The sequence below is a fragment of the Plecotus auritus genome, assembly GCF_963455305.1.
Source record: "Plecotus auritus genome assembly, chromosome: 5".
NCBI classification, from domain to species: domain Eukaryota; kingdom Metazoa; phylum Chordata; class Mammalia; order Chiroptera; family Vespertilionidae; genus Plecotus; species Plecotus auritus.
In genome coordinates, this window is record NC_137776.1 from 26311755 (window position 1) to 26327146 (window position 15392).

At 39.0% G+C, this 15392-nt stretch overlaps 1 protein-coding gene across 2 annotated transcripts in view; it reads right to left on the reverse strand.

Annotated features, from left to right (window-relative positions):
- Positions 1-3301: 3301 nt before the first annotated feature.
- Positions 3302-15392, reverse strand: part of PAX3 (paired box 3) — a gene marked incomplete at its 3' end in the record, with an annotated part of 92015 nt that continues 79924 nt past the window's right edge. Inside the window, exons 8-10 of one of the 2 annotated variants that reach the window (XM_080669979.1) lie at positions 4044-4290; positions 3518-3548; positions 3302-3368 (exon numbers count right to left, since the gene is read on the reverse strand). In XM_080669979.1, coding sequence (XP_080526105.1) covers positions 3302-3368; positions 3518-3548; positions 4044-4290 — 345 coding nt within the window. Of the gene's footprint in view, positions 3369-3513; positions 3549-4043; positions 4291-15392 lie in introns of those variants that run through there. The other variant, XM_080669980.1, reaches the window with a different exon arrangement.

Below are 15392 nucleotides of genomic sequence, written 5' to 3' on the forward strand. Positions count from 1 at the left end.
TATATATTAGGGAACAAATTATCTACAGAAACTTTCAATAGGAGATATATGAGCAAAGCAACAGATCTCAGAGGCATGCAGACATAAAAGGCCATAACGAAGTATATCAAAAAGAGATATGAGCCACACTTGGCACGTTCTGAGATCAGTAGGGAAGGGAAAGTGATATGTAACATCCAGTTGCTGTTGTGTAATCCCACATCCTGGTAGTTTCCCTCGTGTATTGGGAGTTTTTTAATGCCTGGTTTCAACTTGAGTTGGGCATGAGGATAGGTTGATATAACGAGGTGATACTGCAGGTAGCATTTGGAACGGCAAAAAGAAAAACACGTTCTGCCACTAGCCCAAGTAGAAGGCAAAGCCTGCTTCTGCTATGTCGCTATGTGTGACCCTGGCCAGACTGATGAACAATTGTAGACCTCAGTCCACTTATCTGTAAATTGGGGCTAAATATGCCTGCCTTACAGGATTTTGTGAGGATTAAACAAGATAACAAAAGTAAGTTGGGTTACCTTCCTTTCCTCCTTTTTATAATAGTTTTAGAAGAAATAATTGTCAGGAAAAGGGCAACATAGTTGACTGAAAGAATGAGTGTGTGAGCTGAAAAGACCTAAGGCATTTAAGGAATTTGGAAATTTTACCTACTACACTTCAGGTCCTTGGGGTTTTTAAAAGATGAACTCACGTGCTTTAGGTCAGTGCTGACCTTTCTGTGATGATGGGAATGTTTTATCTCTCTCCAATGTGGTAGCTTTTGGCTATTGCATGCTTAGGATATGGCTAGTACAACTGAGGAATCACCTTTCATTTCATTTACTTTTAATGACTTTAAATTTAAATAGCCATACATAGCTAGTTGCTATCAAATTGAAGAGTGCTCCTTGAGATCTTTCCAACTCTAAGCTTCTCCCACACAGTCTGGACTTGGGGAAGCAGAAGAGAGTGAGTTTAAGCAGAGGGGCTCTGGAATCAGACTGCCTGCACTCAAATCCCAGCTCTGCCCCTGGGTTATCTCACATAAGCTCCATGTGCCTCAGGTTCCTCATCTATACAAGAGGAATGCTAATGTCAACACCTGTTACATATAAGAGGATGGGGGAATTAAATAAGTTACTACAAGCAAGAACCTCATGGTTATTCATCTGATGAAAACAGTCCTCCTAATTTATTACGACTATGTATTTACTCCTCTGCCTTAACCACTAGGTTATAAACACAGATATAACACCAGTGCCAAGAACCATGATGGCACATTTAGCCTCTCATAAAATAAGTGGTGGAGGGCCCAGCCACCAGTGTGACTCTGTGGTTGAGCGTTGACCTATGAACCAAGAGGTCATGGTTTAATTCCCAGTAGGACATATGCCCGGGTTGTGGGCTAGATCCCCAGTGTGGGGCGTGCAAGAGGCAGCCAATCAATGAGTCTCTCTCATCATTGATGTTTCTATCTCTCCCTTTCCCTTCCTCTCTGAAATCAATAAAAATATTTTTAAGTAAGTGTTGGAGGGAGGGAAAGAGGAAGGCAGGAAAGAGGGGAAGAAGAAAGGAAAAATGAATGAAATAGGCAGTAATGTTTTTCATGAAGAGTGAAGAAAGCTTCTAAAACAAAATAAAATATGACAGCTTTCGATCAAAATTTCAGTGGCGATGACCATGGGAGATGAAGATGAAGTGAGGTGCTCTGGGGGGAAGTATGCTTCCCAGTAATGGGCTGGGACAGCTCTGAGAGAGTGGAGGAGAGAGGAAGCTGGACTTGGTTCCACATCTATGAAAATACAAACTTCAATCCGTAAAAGTGTGTCCAACCAAGCTTCTTCAAGAAAATACTATTGTGGGCTGTGTGACTTTATTTGTCCATGTTATTATCTAATCTAAAAAGCACTGTTAGGAGTGAAGTATATGTTTTGTTGGCTCCACATTTCTAAGTTTTTATTAATACTACATTCACCAGTTCCCACACACAAAAAAAAGCAGTTTTGGGCAAGTTTTCATAACTGTTTATTCGTTATAAATAGTAAATATTTACTGCACTTTTTACATGAAAGACATTTTTACAACACATTGTTGTTGGTTGAGGCTGCAACACAAAGATAGACCTTCTCTTCATCCATCACCCACTAAGACCAATGTATGAACTAAACTCGGACTATGTCTAGTCTCACTAACTCACTATGTCATAGTTCTTAACGCTAAAGGGAATGTATTTGTGCCTACCTCATTCGTGATTCCAAGCATAGAAAGAAATAAATAACACTGCCTTCCCCCTGCCTGTTTGTCTTAACATCTCCAAAAACAAATTTATTGACATTCTACAATGTCACCACAATAACATATGTAAACCTCAGTTTCTAGAATCTTTTCATATTGGATATTGTTGTATAATTTTAAAGTACAGGAGAACCACGTGGACATTTCTGCTCTTGCCCTGCCTTTCCTAGAAAAGAGAAGAATGTAAACGTAGTCATTTTAAAAGCATTATTCTCCAATATGGTCTCTAGTCAAAAGGAGCGAGCCGGTGTCGGTAGTCCAGCAAGTGGCGAACATCTTTGCATTTGACCACAGGGAATCACGGGCTGCGAAAATAAAGCACCTGCAAAAATATAGTTCTGATTCTGTATCTATGACCCTGGCATCGCCAAGGCGTCCGTGAGGTACACAGTATTGCACACTGATAAGCAGCTGTGGGAATGCACTCGCTTCTCCTCCCCCTCCCCGCCCAGGTAGGCTTCCACGTGAAACTGAATTGCGAAAACCACACACACCTCTCCCATGCTGGGAAAGAAAACCGGCTTTTCCTCCTCTTATCCCAGATCCTATTAGCAAGACGTGTCCTTCTGGGACCTTTAGTAACAACTGAAGTACAAGTGAGGATAAGAGAACAAATAATTTATTTGGGAGGTCCTTTATAGCTAGTCTATCTTCCTAAAAACGGTGGCATTTATTTGTCTATCAATTTCCAGTGTGTAAAAGTCAAGGATTCCTCCGTGCCTGCTTCATTAAGTGAGCAGCTTAAAAGTTGTAGAAGTGTCAGCATTGGACATCAAGGTTATACTTTAGAGAATTCTCTGACTATATTTTAGAACATTCTGCTTGCCTGAACCAATCCAGATATCTCTCTCTCTCTCTCTCTCTCTCTCTCACACACACACACACACACACACACACGTGCACACATGCACACACACATACATGTGCACACACACAAATGGAATGTTTTAGCTCCTTGATGATCAGCACTAAATGTTGGGATATTTGATATGTAGCCATGTTAAATCATTGCCTTAAAATGTTGCATTTGTCTTTACTGATCTGGGTCTTCCTTTTCTCCACGGCTTTTGTCCAGCATGTTCAAAAGAATTTGAAACCAACTACTGGAGAAAGAAAATCAATCATTCTCCTGTCTCCTGTCAAGACTGCCCCCCGAGAGGGTGATATTTTTTTTTCTGAGATTCTTCATGTCTCGGCTGTGGAGACTGGAAACAGGGCCAGTTTTACTCCAAGTGGACAGTCCACTTATGCGATATCTGGCTTGAGATAATGAAAGGCACCTGTAAGGAAACACACACAACTCTTTAGGTCATGCTGGGACAATTCACGGCAAGGGGCAAAATCAGCTACAGGCTGACACTGTCATATTTAATACCGTGGTATCAAAGGATGGAGACTAATATTTTTATTCCTGAGACAAGTTTGACACAACTCTGTGTCTTTGAGATTATGCTCCACATGATCCTTGAGCTGACCTCATTAAGAACATGTGTTTCTAATGCCAAGGGTTAGTTCATTTTGGCCAACCCTTGTGTTTTACCTAGTGGCAATCAGGTTTCACATCGCAGCAATTAATAACCGCAAGATGTTGTTGACATCTGTTAAGAAAATAATTATACAAGCGAGTCCTTGCTGGAACCTCAGCCGGCTTAGCCCCAGTTGATCCTGGGATGCAAGGCTGAGTGAGTCAGGCCGCCACTTCCCCTTCCTTAAGGAAGAGTTGGAATGTTTTACCCTTCCAGGCGTAAATACCCACTAGAAAGTCCAAGGCTTACTTTGTCCATACTGCCCATATTGGTAGCCTGTGACAGGGTCCATACTGTAGCCCGTGGTGCTGTAGGTGGGTGGACAATAGGACTGAGATGTTGGCAGACTGTCCAAGCTCTTCATATGGTCTAGTCTCTGACTGCAGCTGGCCGACACCGTGGTGGTAGGTTCCAGGCCCCCAGTGAGAGGAGAGAGAGCATAATCGGTCTGGGGCTGATGGGGTACCCCACCGTGGTTGGTCAGGAGTCCCATTACCTAAAATAAACAGGTGGATTAGGAAGGCGTGAGACTGAGAGGAGGACCATAGCCTACAGCTGACAGAATAACTGGAAAAGTCCCATTTGGATTTCTTTGGAAATCTCCTTTTAAAGAGCTATCCCGAAGATGGTGACCTGAATTCAAAGTAGCAGAGGTATTACATCATGCCCAAGGATAACATCTGACTGCCCTTTCAGAAAAAGGAAGAGGGGAGGGCATAGGGGGAGGAAGGGAAAAGAAAAAGAAGGAAGGGGAAGAAGGGGGAAAAGAGAGAGAGATTACACCATGCCCCTGGTGATAAAATCGGACCTGGATTTCAAAGAAGGGGAAAGGAAGGAGGGACACAGGGATAGAGCTAGGGGGAGATTACATCTGTTCACATAGAATAATGTCTAACCATATATTACATCTGTTTCACCTGTGATTTTAAATATAAGGCATTTGCTTATTTTTTTAAAAAAGTTAAATGAATTCAAATCAAATTCTTTTCCTGTGTTTTGAGATCTCTGTGGCTTTTTTCAAAGTGTTCCCTCTCAAGAAAGTTGCTCCCACCCTAGCTGGTTTGGCTCCGTGGATAGAGCCTTGGCCTGTGGACTGAAAGGTCCCAGATTCGATTCTTGTCAAGGGCATATGTCTGGGTTGCTGGCTCAGTCCCCAGTGGGGGATGTTCAGGAGGCAGCCAATCAATGATTCTCTCTCATCATTGATGTTTCTATCTCTCGTTCCCTCTGAAATAAATAAAAAATATATTTTAAAAAAAAGAAAGTTGCTCCCTATCTTGGGCGTCCTTCAGTAATTAGAAGTAATTGCTCCATCCCTGAGGCTTCCTTGTACTTTTCTCACCCCTCCCACCCTGTAATCCTCACTTCACCTACATTGAACTGTGAGGGATTTGAGGGAAGTAGCCTCACCTAACAGAGTGCTTAGCACCTAGTAGGGAGGGAGTAAAGGAAGAGAAGGAAGAAGGGAGGGAGGGAGGGAAGAAGGGTAAATGATTCTCCAAGTAACTGCTTCCCTTGCTTAGTCTTCCACTTCTCTAGACTAACATTTCCCTATAAATAAGTGTTAAATGAAAAGCCTGAAACGCAAGCATGTTATAAAAAGTCCACTCAGTTTTGTAAATAACCCTAAAGAGCAAGAGAACTTTAAAAACAAACAAACTGTGATAACAGAACAACTTTCAGATTAGCACGGTGACAAGTTTCACAAACTCAAGCTCGCTGACCCTTACAACACCTTGTTTCAGAAGTAAGTGGATAATTAATTTTGCAGCTGGAAACCTGCCACACGAGAGAGGAAGTGATTTTTCTCAAGTTCATACAAGTCAGTGGCAGGGCTCAAAAAGCAATTGTGGAAAAAAATCAACTGCTGGGTGTAGAGCCTCGTGTGCTTACTAAAATATCACCTGCTTACATCCGTATGTAAATGCAGGGGCCCACAATGGCCCGGTATTGCATAACAGTTCTGGTGTGTTTTACGATGTTTGAAGGACATGAAGCTTAAAGTGTACCCAGAAGAGCAGGAGGAGGGGCAGTGATGAAACCCGATGCCTGACTCCAGGCCTTGTGCAGGCCTCCAAGGAAATTCAGGCCATCGGAGCTGGGATCTAGGGGTTCCAGCAAGGCAGGCGGGAGAGACTAGTCTTGCATCCCAGAAATTACATTCCAAAAAACAATGAGGCCACAATACCCTTTGGGAAGGGCATGCATAATCCTCACAGCTAAACAAAATCTTCTTGAAATAAAGCTTTAAAATGATCCGCCTTCCATTAGCCCCAAGAGATGAGGGAGGGAGGGAGGGAGGAAGAGAGAGAAAGAGTGGGAGAGAAAAGGAGAGAGAGAGAAACCATCTTCTGTGGATTACCCATCTCCACTTCTTTGTCATAATATCCAACTTTTAAAGCCATTCCTAGATTTTATTGAGCTACGTGGTGAAATATCTTCTTAACAAGCTCTAAAAATTATGTATATTCTAAAAAACCATCATATGCAAGAGAGCATAGTTTTGTTTTATTGGAAATTTGGGGGGAAGTGAAAATCACAGAATAAAGTAAGAATCCATAGGATTCACAGCTCCCGGAGAATGGAAAGGCACTAAGGAGCCTGGGCTCCCTGAGGGACTTACCCTACAGTTTATAGTGAGTTTACTTCATTTCTAAAAGTTGAACGTAACCTAGAATGCATTGAAGTTACTTCCCGAGTGTTCTTCGAACTACATGGTATGGGGTTTTTTTTCCCTTTTTTGCCTTTCTTTGAGCATATATAGATGATTTTGCAGTGCATACTTGGAAATTCATAGACTTCAATTGATAATACTAATTTATTTAACATCTTAGTTCAAGCCAAAATTTATGTATGTCTATTAGAATAAAAGAGTCTTCAAAATAGAGGTTGTTCGATGCCAAATGCATTCTTTTTAAATCAGAGGCACCTCTTTGTGTACTGGCCTAATGGGCAAGAATAGATAGGAAGGATTGAAAATACAAAATAATGTGATTTTTTTTTCATGAAAGGGGTTTAATGACACAGGGTACAAATATCTTACTGTAAATAAGCTGTGCTAAGTAAAAAAAAAAAAAAATAGGAAAGAAAACAATTTTTTAACTATCAATCCATAAAGAAAATTACCCAGTAGTACTAGATAAAAAGGAATCATATTTTAAATTAATGCATCCTTCATGAAGATATATACTTGAAACTCAGTTTATGGTATGTCACTTTAAGGAAAAAATGGAATACCCTACGTACAGTTATAGTTGGAGAGTAGGAGCAGACTTTTATTCAAAACATGCACACTCTCCCATTAGCTATATGTACATTTTTGTGAAAAACTATTTTTAATCCTCTGCTATATATTTCTTGTTCACATAACTTCGAAAGCAGCAATAACTTTGATCTCAGGGGTGGGGGTGGGGGTGGGGGGGGACTATGAAGATTCTAAGAGAAGAAAAACCAGCTTATGATGTTCATGGAGCAACTTTTTGCAGTTGCTAAATTTAAAAAGAGAATGGTGTATAGGATTTACATCTCTGACCTTGAAACATACCTATTGAAGGAGGGAGATATCTTTCAGGGTCATATTCTAGGGCAATAAAAAGATAGTTCCTCAAAGATTCTAGGTCACGGTGTCTTTAAGACATCCGGGAGCATGACCCAATCAGAAAGGAGGGCTGCCTGGTGAAGGAAAGAGAAGAGCAGCTTGTTGGCTCTTCCTAGCAGCCCTGCCACTTGTCACACTTGGGGAGCTAGTGACAGCCCTGCTTTAGCAATGGCTCTGAGCTCAGCAGCCCAATCCTTGCAGTGGCTAATGTGCAGAAATTAAGAGGACCAGAGATCAACTGTCTTTGGTCCCTTTGACTTCCCTGATAGAGCCCGAGAGATAGACATTCCCCCACAAACTCTTATCTCACTGTAAATATCATATATTGTAATTGTGATTTGTTTCTCACGAACTGTATGATGGGGAAAGATGCACTAATATTTTCCTACAGTTGGTCTGAAATTAAAATAAATAATTATAACTAATGCAATTCACTTCAATATTTCACACTGATAAGACTTGAGAAATATACATCTTTTAATAGCTTGCCATTTAAAAATTAAAAAATGAAATCTCTGTTGGAGAAAAATAGTGAATACATAAACACAAAATATATTGCTTTCCCCTAATATAATTTAAAACCTCAAATCTCTGTGGAAGGGTCCCATTTCACTTTTATGTACTTTGCTTTAAAAGCTATTTTGTATTTCATGTGGTTCAAGGGAAGCTATGAAAATTTATATTTGCTGCACAAAGAAGTTGATAAATGAACTTCTTGGAATTCCCCCAATATGGTTTTAGAATGTCTTCCAGTCATATTTTTTTTTTCTTTTAGAATATTGTCAGGATTTCTTTCATATATCCTTTTCCTATGGCAATTGTAATTCAAAAACATAAAATAAAATATTAATTTGTTGCAAAGTGTGTCTTTTCCCCCATAAACCATTAGTAAGTTATTTCTACTATAGGGATGGCATTTTTTGCCTGATTTTCTTTTTTTTTTTTTTTTTTTTTTTTTTATCTTGGGTGCAGGGAACAAAATTGCCTGGTTTTTACACACTATTTCAAAGGAAAAGAAACTCAGGGCTACTCAATTCTGTCTACAGAACACTGACCACATTATTAAATGCCAGGTAAATCCAGGAAGTACAAGGACCAGGAAAAGCATTGTCCTTTAATGAAAATCTCAGTTCTGTCCTTTGGGAAAAGAATGTAGAGGAAAAAAATAGTTTTTCTTAGTCTTTAATTTTAAACATATTTTTATTGATTTTAGAGAGGAAGGAAGAGGGGGAGAGGGAAAGAAACATCAATGATGAGAATCATTGATCAGCTGCCTCCTTCCTGCACACCCCCTACTGGAGATACAGCCTACAATCCAGGCATGTGCCCTGACTGGGAATTGAACTTTGACCTCCTGGTTCCTATGTGGACACTAAATCACTGAGCAACACCAGCCGGGTGAGAACTTAGTTTTTACTTTTAATTGAGTACAACTCTTAGGGGAGGCATCTAAAAAATAAAATCTATTAAAGATATTTTTAAATTGTTACCTACAAAAACATTTCCTAGATACTGTTTCTAAATTTTATGGATAACCTTTACAGACAAATCCAAAGCCTTAGAGTCATAAGCCATTTAAAAATTAAAAATGAAATCATTCACATTATTAGAGACAGTTTCTGAAGATCTCCTTAAACTCATTCTCAAATTTCAGAATTCCAAATAGGTTGTTTATATCTTGATTGGAAGATTGTACGGTTCAAGAAAAGCTAACTCTTTAGAATTGCTTCATGTCATATATCTCTTGAATGAATTTTCCTATTGTTAAGATTCAATATAAAAGATAAAAACTATTGGCCAAATTAAGGTCTACATTTAAACAATGTGTCTGAAAAATATTTGTCTTGGCATAAGCATTATGGTTTTACCTTCAGTTGAAAGTGCTCAGGGCTTATCATAAATCTAAAATGCTTTAGTAAACTATGGTGTACATCCAGACACTTCTATTTTTGTTAGTAAAAATCCTGGTTCGTGTCTTTATTTATTTATTTTTGTTCTTCAGTCACCAGATGTTCTTCTGAGTTAATATTTAATAGCATACATTTATTTGCGTTTTAGAAGACTGTTGTGAATTACAGCTTTGTATGACAGAAAAGGCTGTTTTTCTTTACCCTTCTACTCATCCCTCCAAATTTACTGACTATCTATATTTTTAATTTGGATATGATTTATTTATAGAACCAAAAAAGATATATAGTCAAATGTTTATCCAAATGATTTTTGCCAATACGGGTGCTACCGAAGTCATCTAATGGTTAAATCTCAGCGACTGCATCTTTGAGGCTGGAAAGCTTACATTTGAACAGCACAGTCTTTCCAGAAAATGTTGTCTTCAGATTCAAATGCCTTAGGAATTATCCTGCATTTGATTAGCATCTAAATAATTAGATTTCGGACCCTGTCGGTTTGAAAGCTACGAGAGGGAAGTTGCCTAAAGGCAGAAGTTTCTCTGAAGGTAGGTATGGTGACCTTCTCACCCAGACCAGTTATGGGAAGGGCATGGCTGACCTTTACCTAACCAGAGAGAAACCTAGGGCCTGTCAAATGTCCAACTAAATACACCCTTATTTTAAAATTTTAATCATTAGCTCACATTTTACAAGTAGCTATGTTTAATGCATGATGAAAAAGTGTGTGTACCAGACAAGTGTGGTTCAGATGTTGCATATATTTGCAAGTTTTGTTTGTGAAGAGCTCAGTAAGTACTGTCTCAATTAAACTCTAAGTAACACATATGCTTTAATCTCCAGTCCTGTGGCCAATTAGTGAATCACTTCTACTTTATCAGTTCTTTAGAATACCTATTTCTCACTAGAGATAAGCTGTTAAATTGGTAGCAATATTCTTTAGGGACTGATGCCTGAAATATAAATATAGGCGAATAATTAGCATAGAAAAGATTTGCAACATGCATATATATATATATATATATATATATATATATATATATATGAATACAGTTTACCTCTAGCTAATAATGAACAATTATATTATGTCCACCTATTATCAATAAAACAAAGCCCATTTAAAAAAAAAAAAAGCTTATTCTACCTAAATGAGGAAGTATGCCAGTTAATACATTTGGTATTTGACTATGTTAAACCCACCATGGGCCGTAATAAAATTCTCACATGTTTTAATTCATTTACGCATGCCTGCATTTAATATGCTTTGTGACCATGTCTACAATTAATATGATTTATGAGAAAAGAACATGTGCAATATTAGGGGGAGGGGACAGCATACATATTTTTTTTCTTCTATGAGTGAAAAATATAACAAAACAGCTCAAGGAAAATTGTGGGCTGTTAGCATAGTGGAATGGACTGACAGAGCCCTGAGTAAACTTGAGGGAGTTAATGATATCCTCTTATCTGACCCTGACACATTTGCAGCATGTAATTTACAGAAGCTCTGTCCAGGGAATCTTGACAAATGCTCCTAACTATGTCAGGGCAATGTTCCATTCTAATGTAAAACAGATGTGGGTCAGATACCCTCATTCATCACTTAGCACGGAGAGTCTCAAACTCTTTCTGGGAGAAATGACATTACCTGCTGTTAACTCTTCTTGGCTCAGGAAATGTCTCACTACCACAGTAGCGCCCTTAAAGGGTAAGCACTAAAACCTTTCATCGTTTCAAAAACCTGTCTGAAAACATGACTGTGGAAAATCGAACATATATCTTGGTTTAATTTCATGACGACTTCAGGACACGTTTGCTAAATATTAATTGATCCTTTGGGACCTAAAATTACAAATTTAGAAAGGGAAAAGCTCTGGGCTTGGGCATCCCATAATGCTTCAATGAGATGGCATTTAAAACTTTATGTCTAATTGCTCATAAAGTAAACCTGCATTCAAGAAAATACAAGGCTTATTCCCACTGATAACCATTCATAAATACAACCCTTGCTGAACTTTAACTGCCCAGCTGTCTGAGATTCACCACAAACAAACAAACAAAACAACACCTTATAACGAATTAGAAATCCACATTGCCTTTCAGAAAGAAGGGACGCAACTCTGCCCCTCTGAACCAGAGGGATATCAGGCTTCACTGTATTCCCTTACCACTAAAATCTCCCTTCCACCCCAAACCCCTAACAGCATGAAGGGCAGACATTCCAACCTACTAAGGATGAAGAGTTGCTCAGCTCAACAAGGGTATTTTTTTCTTTCTTCCAGACCATGTGGGAAGGAGGCAAATATGTCTGTGGCTGCCCAGAGTCAACGTCATGATTCCACCTACTAAATTCCTAATATAGGAGAGAAGCATCCCTTTCCTTCTCTTCATGTGAAGGAAGATATGTCCTTAGTTTAGAGAAATGAGCAACTGAACAGACCAAGTAATACTAATTTAATGCATAGATGTCAAGAATGAACATATCCTTTAGGGAATGTTTTCTGGTCGGTTTCACGGGCTTTGTGGTAAAGAAGAATAAGTATTCATTTCAGACCCAAGGAAACGTGCAGCATCTTGACAGATTTGGGTCAACATCTGACCATACAGTCTTCCAAGAACCAGAAGCTACAACCCACTAATCTAAAATCCTATCTACTTTAATTCCCTCCCTTACCCAATTCCAGGGCCACTGGACCAATAAAGATGTTATGTTGCTTTTCCACTTGAAAATGTACTTGTGTTGCCCTGGCTGGTGTGGCTCAGTTGGTTGAGTGTCATCACAAGCACCGAAAAGTCATGGTTCTATTCCCGGTCAGGGCACATACCCAGGTTTTGGGTTCAATCCCCCCAGTCCAGATGCATGCAGGAGGCAACTGATTGGTATTTCTCTCTCTCTCTCTCTCTCTCTCTCTCCCTCCCTCTCTCCCTCTCCCTTTCCCTCTTCCTCTCCCTCTCCATCAGACTTTCTTTTAAAAAATAAAATGTACGTGAGTCCTTCATCATAAATCGGGTGGTGGCTATGCCTCCTATTGCCCAGGCAACTCTCTGTAGGCTGTCAACAGACCACTTACATAGGTCTCTGATCTACAGAAATTGTCTGCTCCTACAGATCAGACAAAATAGAGTCTTTGTGATTTAGTGATTAAAAAGATGTTTCCAGAGACATAGAAGCATCAAGCAGACCGTCAATCTTCAGAGGGAAGGCAGGGGAGGGTGGGGGTGGGAGGTAAGAGATCAACCAAGGGACTCGTATGCATGCATATAAGCATAACCAATGTACACAGACAGTAGGGGGGTGAGGGCATGTGCTGGGGAAGGGGGAGGGCAATGGGTAAAAGGGAGACATAAGTAATACTATATGTAATACTTTAAACAATAAAGAATTAAAAATAAATAAATAGATAGATAGATAGATGATAGATAGATAGATAGAAATGAGCTTTAAAAAAAGGATATTTCCCAATTGATTAACTCAAAATTACTAAGATTGCCCTTTACTTTCTAAAACCTTTCTATTGTACCTATTGTTTTAGCTACTTTTATCCTTTGCTGATTAGAAAATCAGAATCCTCTGCCTTTGAGGTATCATGCTTCCGATGTATCCTATATCTAGAATCATAGAAGCTGGACTGTATGTGTTTTTGTTGTTTTTTTTTAATATATTTTTATTGATTTCAGAGAGGAAGGGAGAGGAAGAGGGAGAGAGAAACATCGGGTGATGAGAGAAATCATTGATTGGCTGCCTCCTGCACACTCCACACTGGGGGGTCGAGCCTGCAACCCGGGCAAGTACTCTGACTGAGAATCAAATCCTGACCTCCTGGTTCATAGGTCGACGCTCAACCACTGAGCCATACCAGCCAGGCCTGGACTGTATGTTTTTTAAAATACGTTCATGTGGTATTATCTATATATATAAAAAGCCAGCGACCAGAATGCCATAACGACAGGTTGCTATGATGCCCACTGCAGCCGGCCGGCCAACCTCCTGAGCCCCTCCCCGCTGCTGGCCCAGTGCACGGATTCGTGCACCAGTCCTCTAGTATTTCAATAAATCAAAACAAGAAAAAGAAAAAGAAAACAATAAATATGATCACCCTCTCTCCTCCCCACACTTAGACCTCTGGGAAAAAGGATTGTTGGCTCTTATTTTCATTGCAGTGGATTCTCATGTTAATGGGATCCAAATTACTCAGACAAAACCAATTTTTGTACATTGTATTTCTGGGGACTATCATATCCCAGGCATATTATAATCACTTCATTCTGAATGTATACAATTTGAGTCCATAGTTCTTTTAAATGCCTAAGTGGAATAGTACCTGAAAATATTTCAGTCACCAAGAAACTGCCTTTGATATTATTCAGTTTCCACATTTGCTCTTTATCAGGGACAAACAAAAGTATATGTTTTTGTCTGAGGTTCAGTTCACATGAAATAAAAATAAACATTATTATTACTTGACCAAACAGCATTTAAACTTCCTGTTTCTCAACATAACTCTATAGAACAATTCTTTTTAATATCTTCCAAGTTTCACACGAAGATGAAACAGAAGCTGAGATTGACATAGTTTAAGCAAGTTGTCTGAAGACACACAGCTAGTGAAGGGCTGATAAGTATTGCAATCTAGTGCCTTTGACCTTGGAGCTCCTTGTTTGGATGGATGAGTCACACCCACACGGCAGTCAATTAACTAAACAGGAATTCTCTTTCTTTCCCTTACTCCCTTATCTGTCTTATCTAAATAAACATTATTAAGTAGTTTGTAGCATCTACTTTAAAATTACTCTTTCCTACCAAGTTTTTAGAAAGAAACATTCACTTGTGAAAAAAATCATGGAAACTGTTTTAGAAATAGGCAAACCATGAGTTGGGTCTCTACCTGTATTTTCTTTCATTCAGCATTTCCTAGGAAATGTTCCTCAAAACTTGGTAGTTTGATACTCAACAAATGGGCTCCATAGTTAAATTAGAAAACACCAAGTTAGACTAACATGTTTCCATACTGCAAGTCTTGTCAGAGCCCTTAGTAGGCTAATGTATACTGAGACGGAAAGATAAAGGAATATAATTTGTAACATCTACCAAACTGTTGACTCAGAATCCTCTTTTCCCAAAACTACTATTCCAAGGAGCCCACTTTGGGGAACAAGCCTTTATTATGAGACACTGTTTGGTTTCTGGATGTTCAAAGATGATTATGACCTAGTACCATTCCTCTAGATGCTCAGAGTCAAAGGAGAAATTGATACTTTATAATAAAGTGTGGAATGTGTTTTAACAAGGTATAAACACAGTAATGTGACATCAACAGAGGCTAAAACAAGAAATTCTGCCTGGACGAGTTATTTAACTAGAAATTTTCCCATGGAGTCATGTAAGTAGAGGATAAGCTCTATGAAGGGCTTTTAAATCTCAGAACAGATGCAATAGTTTAATTCAATTTTCTAATCCAAGCTGCACAAAACTGAGAAAAAAATGATAATGATTTATTTAAATAATGCTTGCCTCCCTCATTGGAGCAGTGTTTAGGACTAGCTACACTGTCATTTCGCAGCTAAGAAATATTCCCTGAAAGTAGAAAGGCTACTCTGTGGTTCTACAAAGTGTACCAAGGTTCTCCCAATTTGCCATCTTTGCCATTGATCAGTAAGGACAATAGAATCACTAATCTCCAAAATTCTAGTTTACTGAACTCTAGCGAAATGTCAAGAGTAATTTTTAAATATTATACTGTACACTGAAAAATACACACCTCTGATGAAACCCAGACTGTTTTGCAGAGACAGATTTTTAGAAAACAAACAAAAAAAAATAGTACACAAGTAAGGACTGAATCCAGTCTTCTGGGTCTGTAGTACAAAGCACACATTCATCCCCTAATTGAATAAATATGCAAGTATTCAGATTTCTGTAGATATTGCCATTTGCAAATGCAGTAATAAATTAAAAAGCTTTACATTGCATTCCAACTCTGTAATAAAGGATTGATTCAGGCCGCTGGCCTCACACTAGAATCCAGCACAGCTTTACTGTGTATTACTGAGGACAAAGAAAAACTTTTATTCTAGGAGCTCAGTTATAGACCA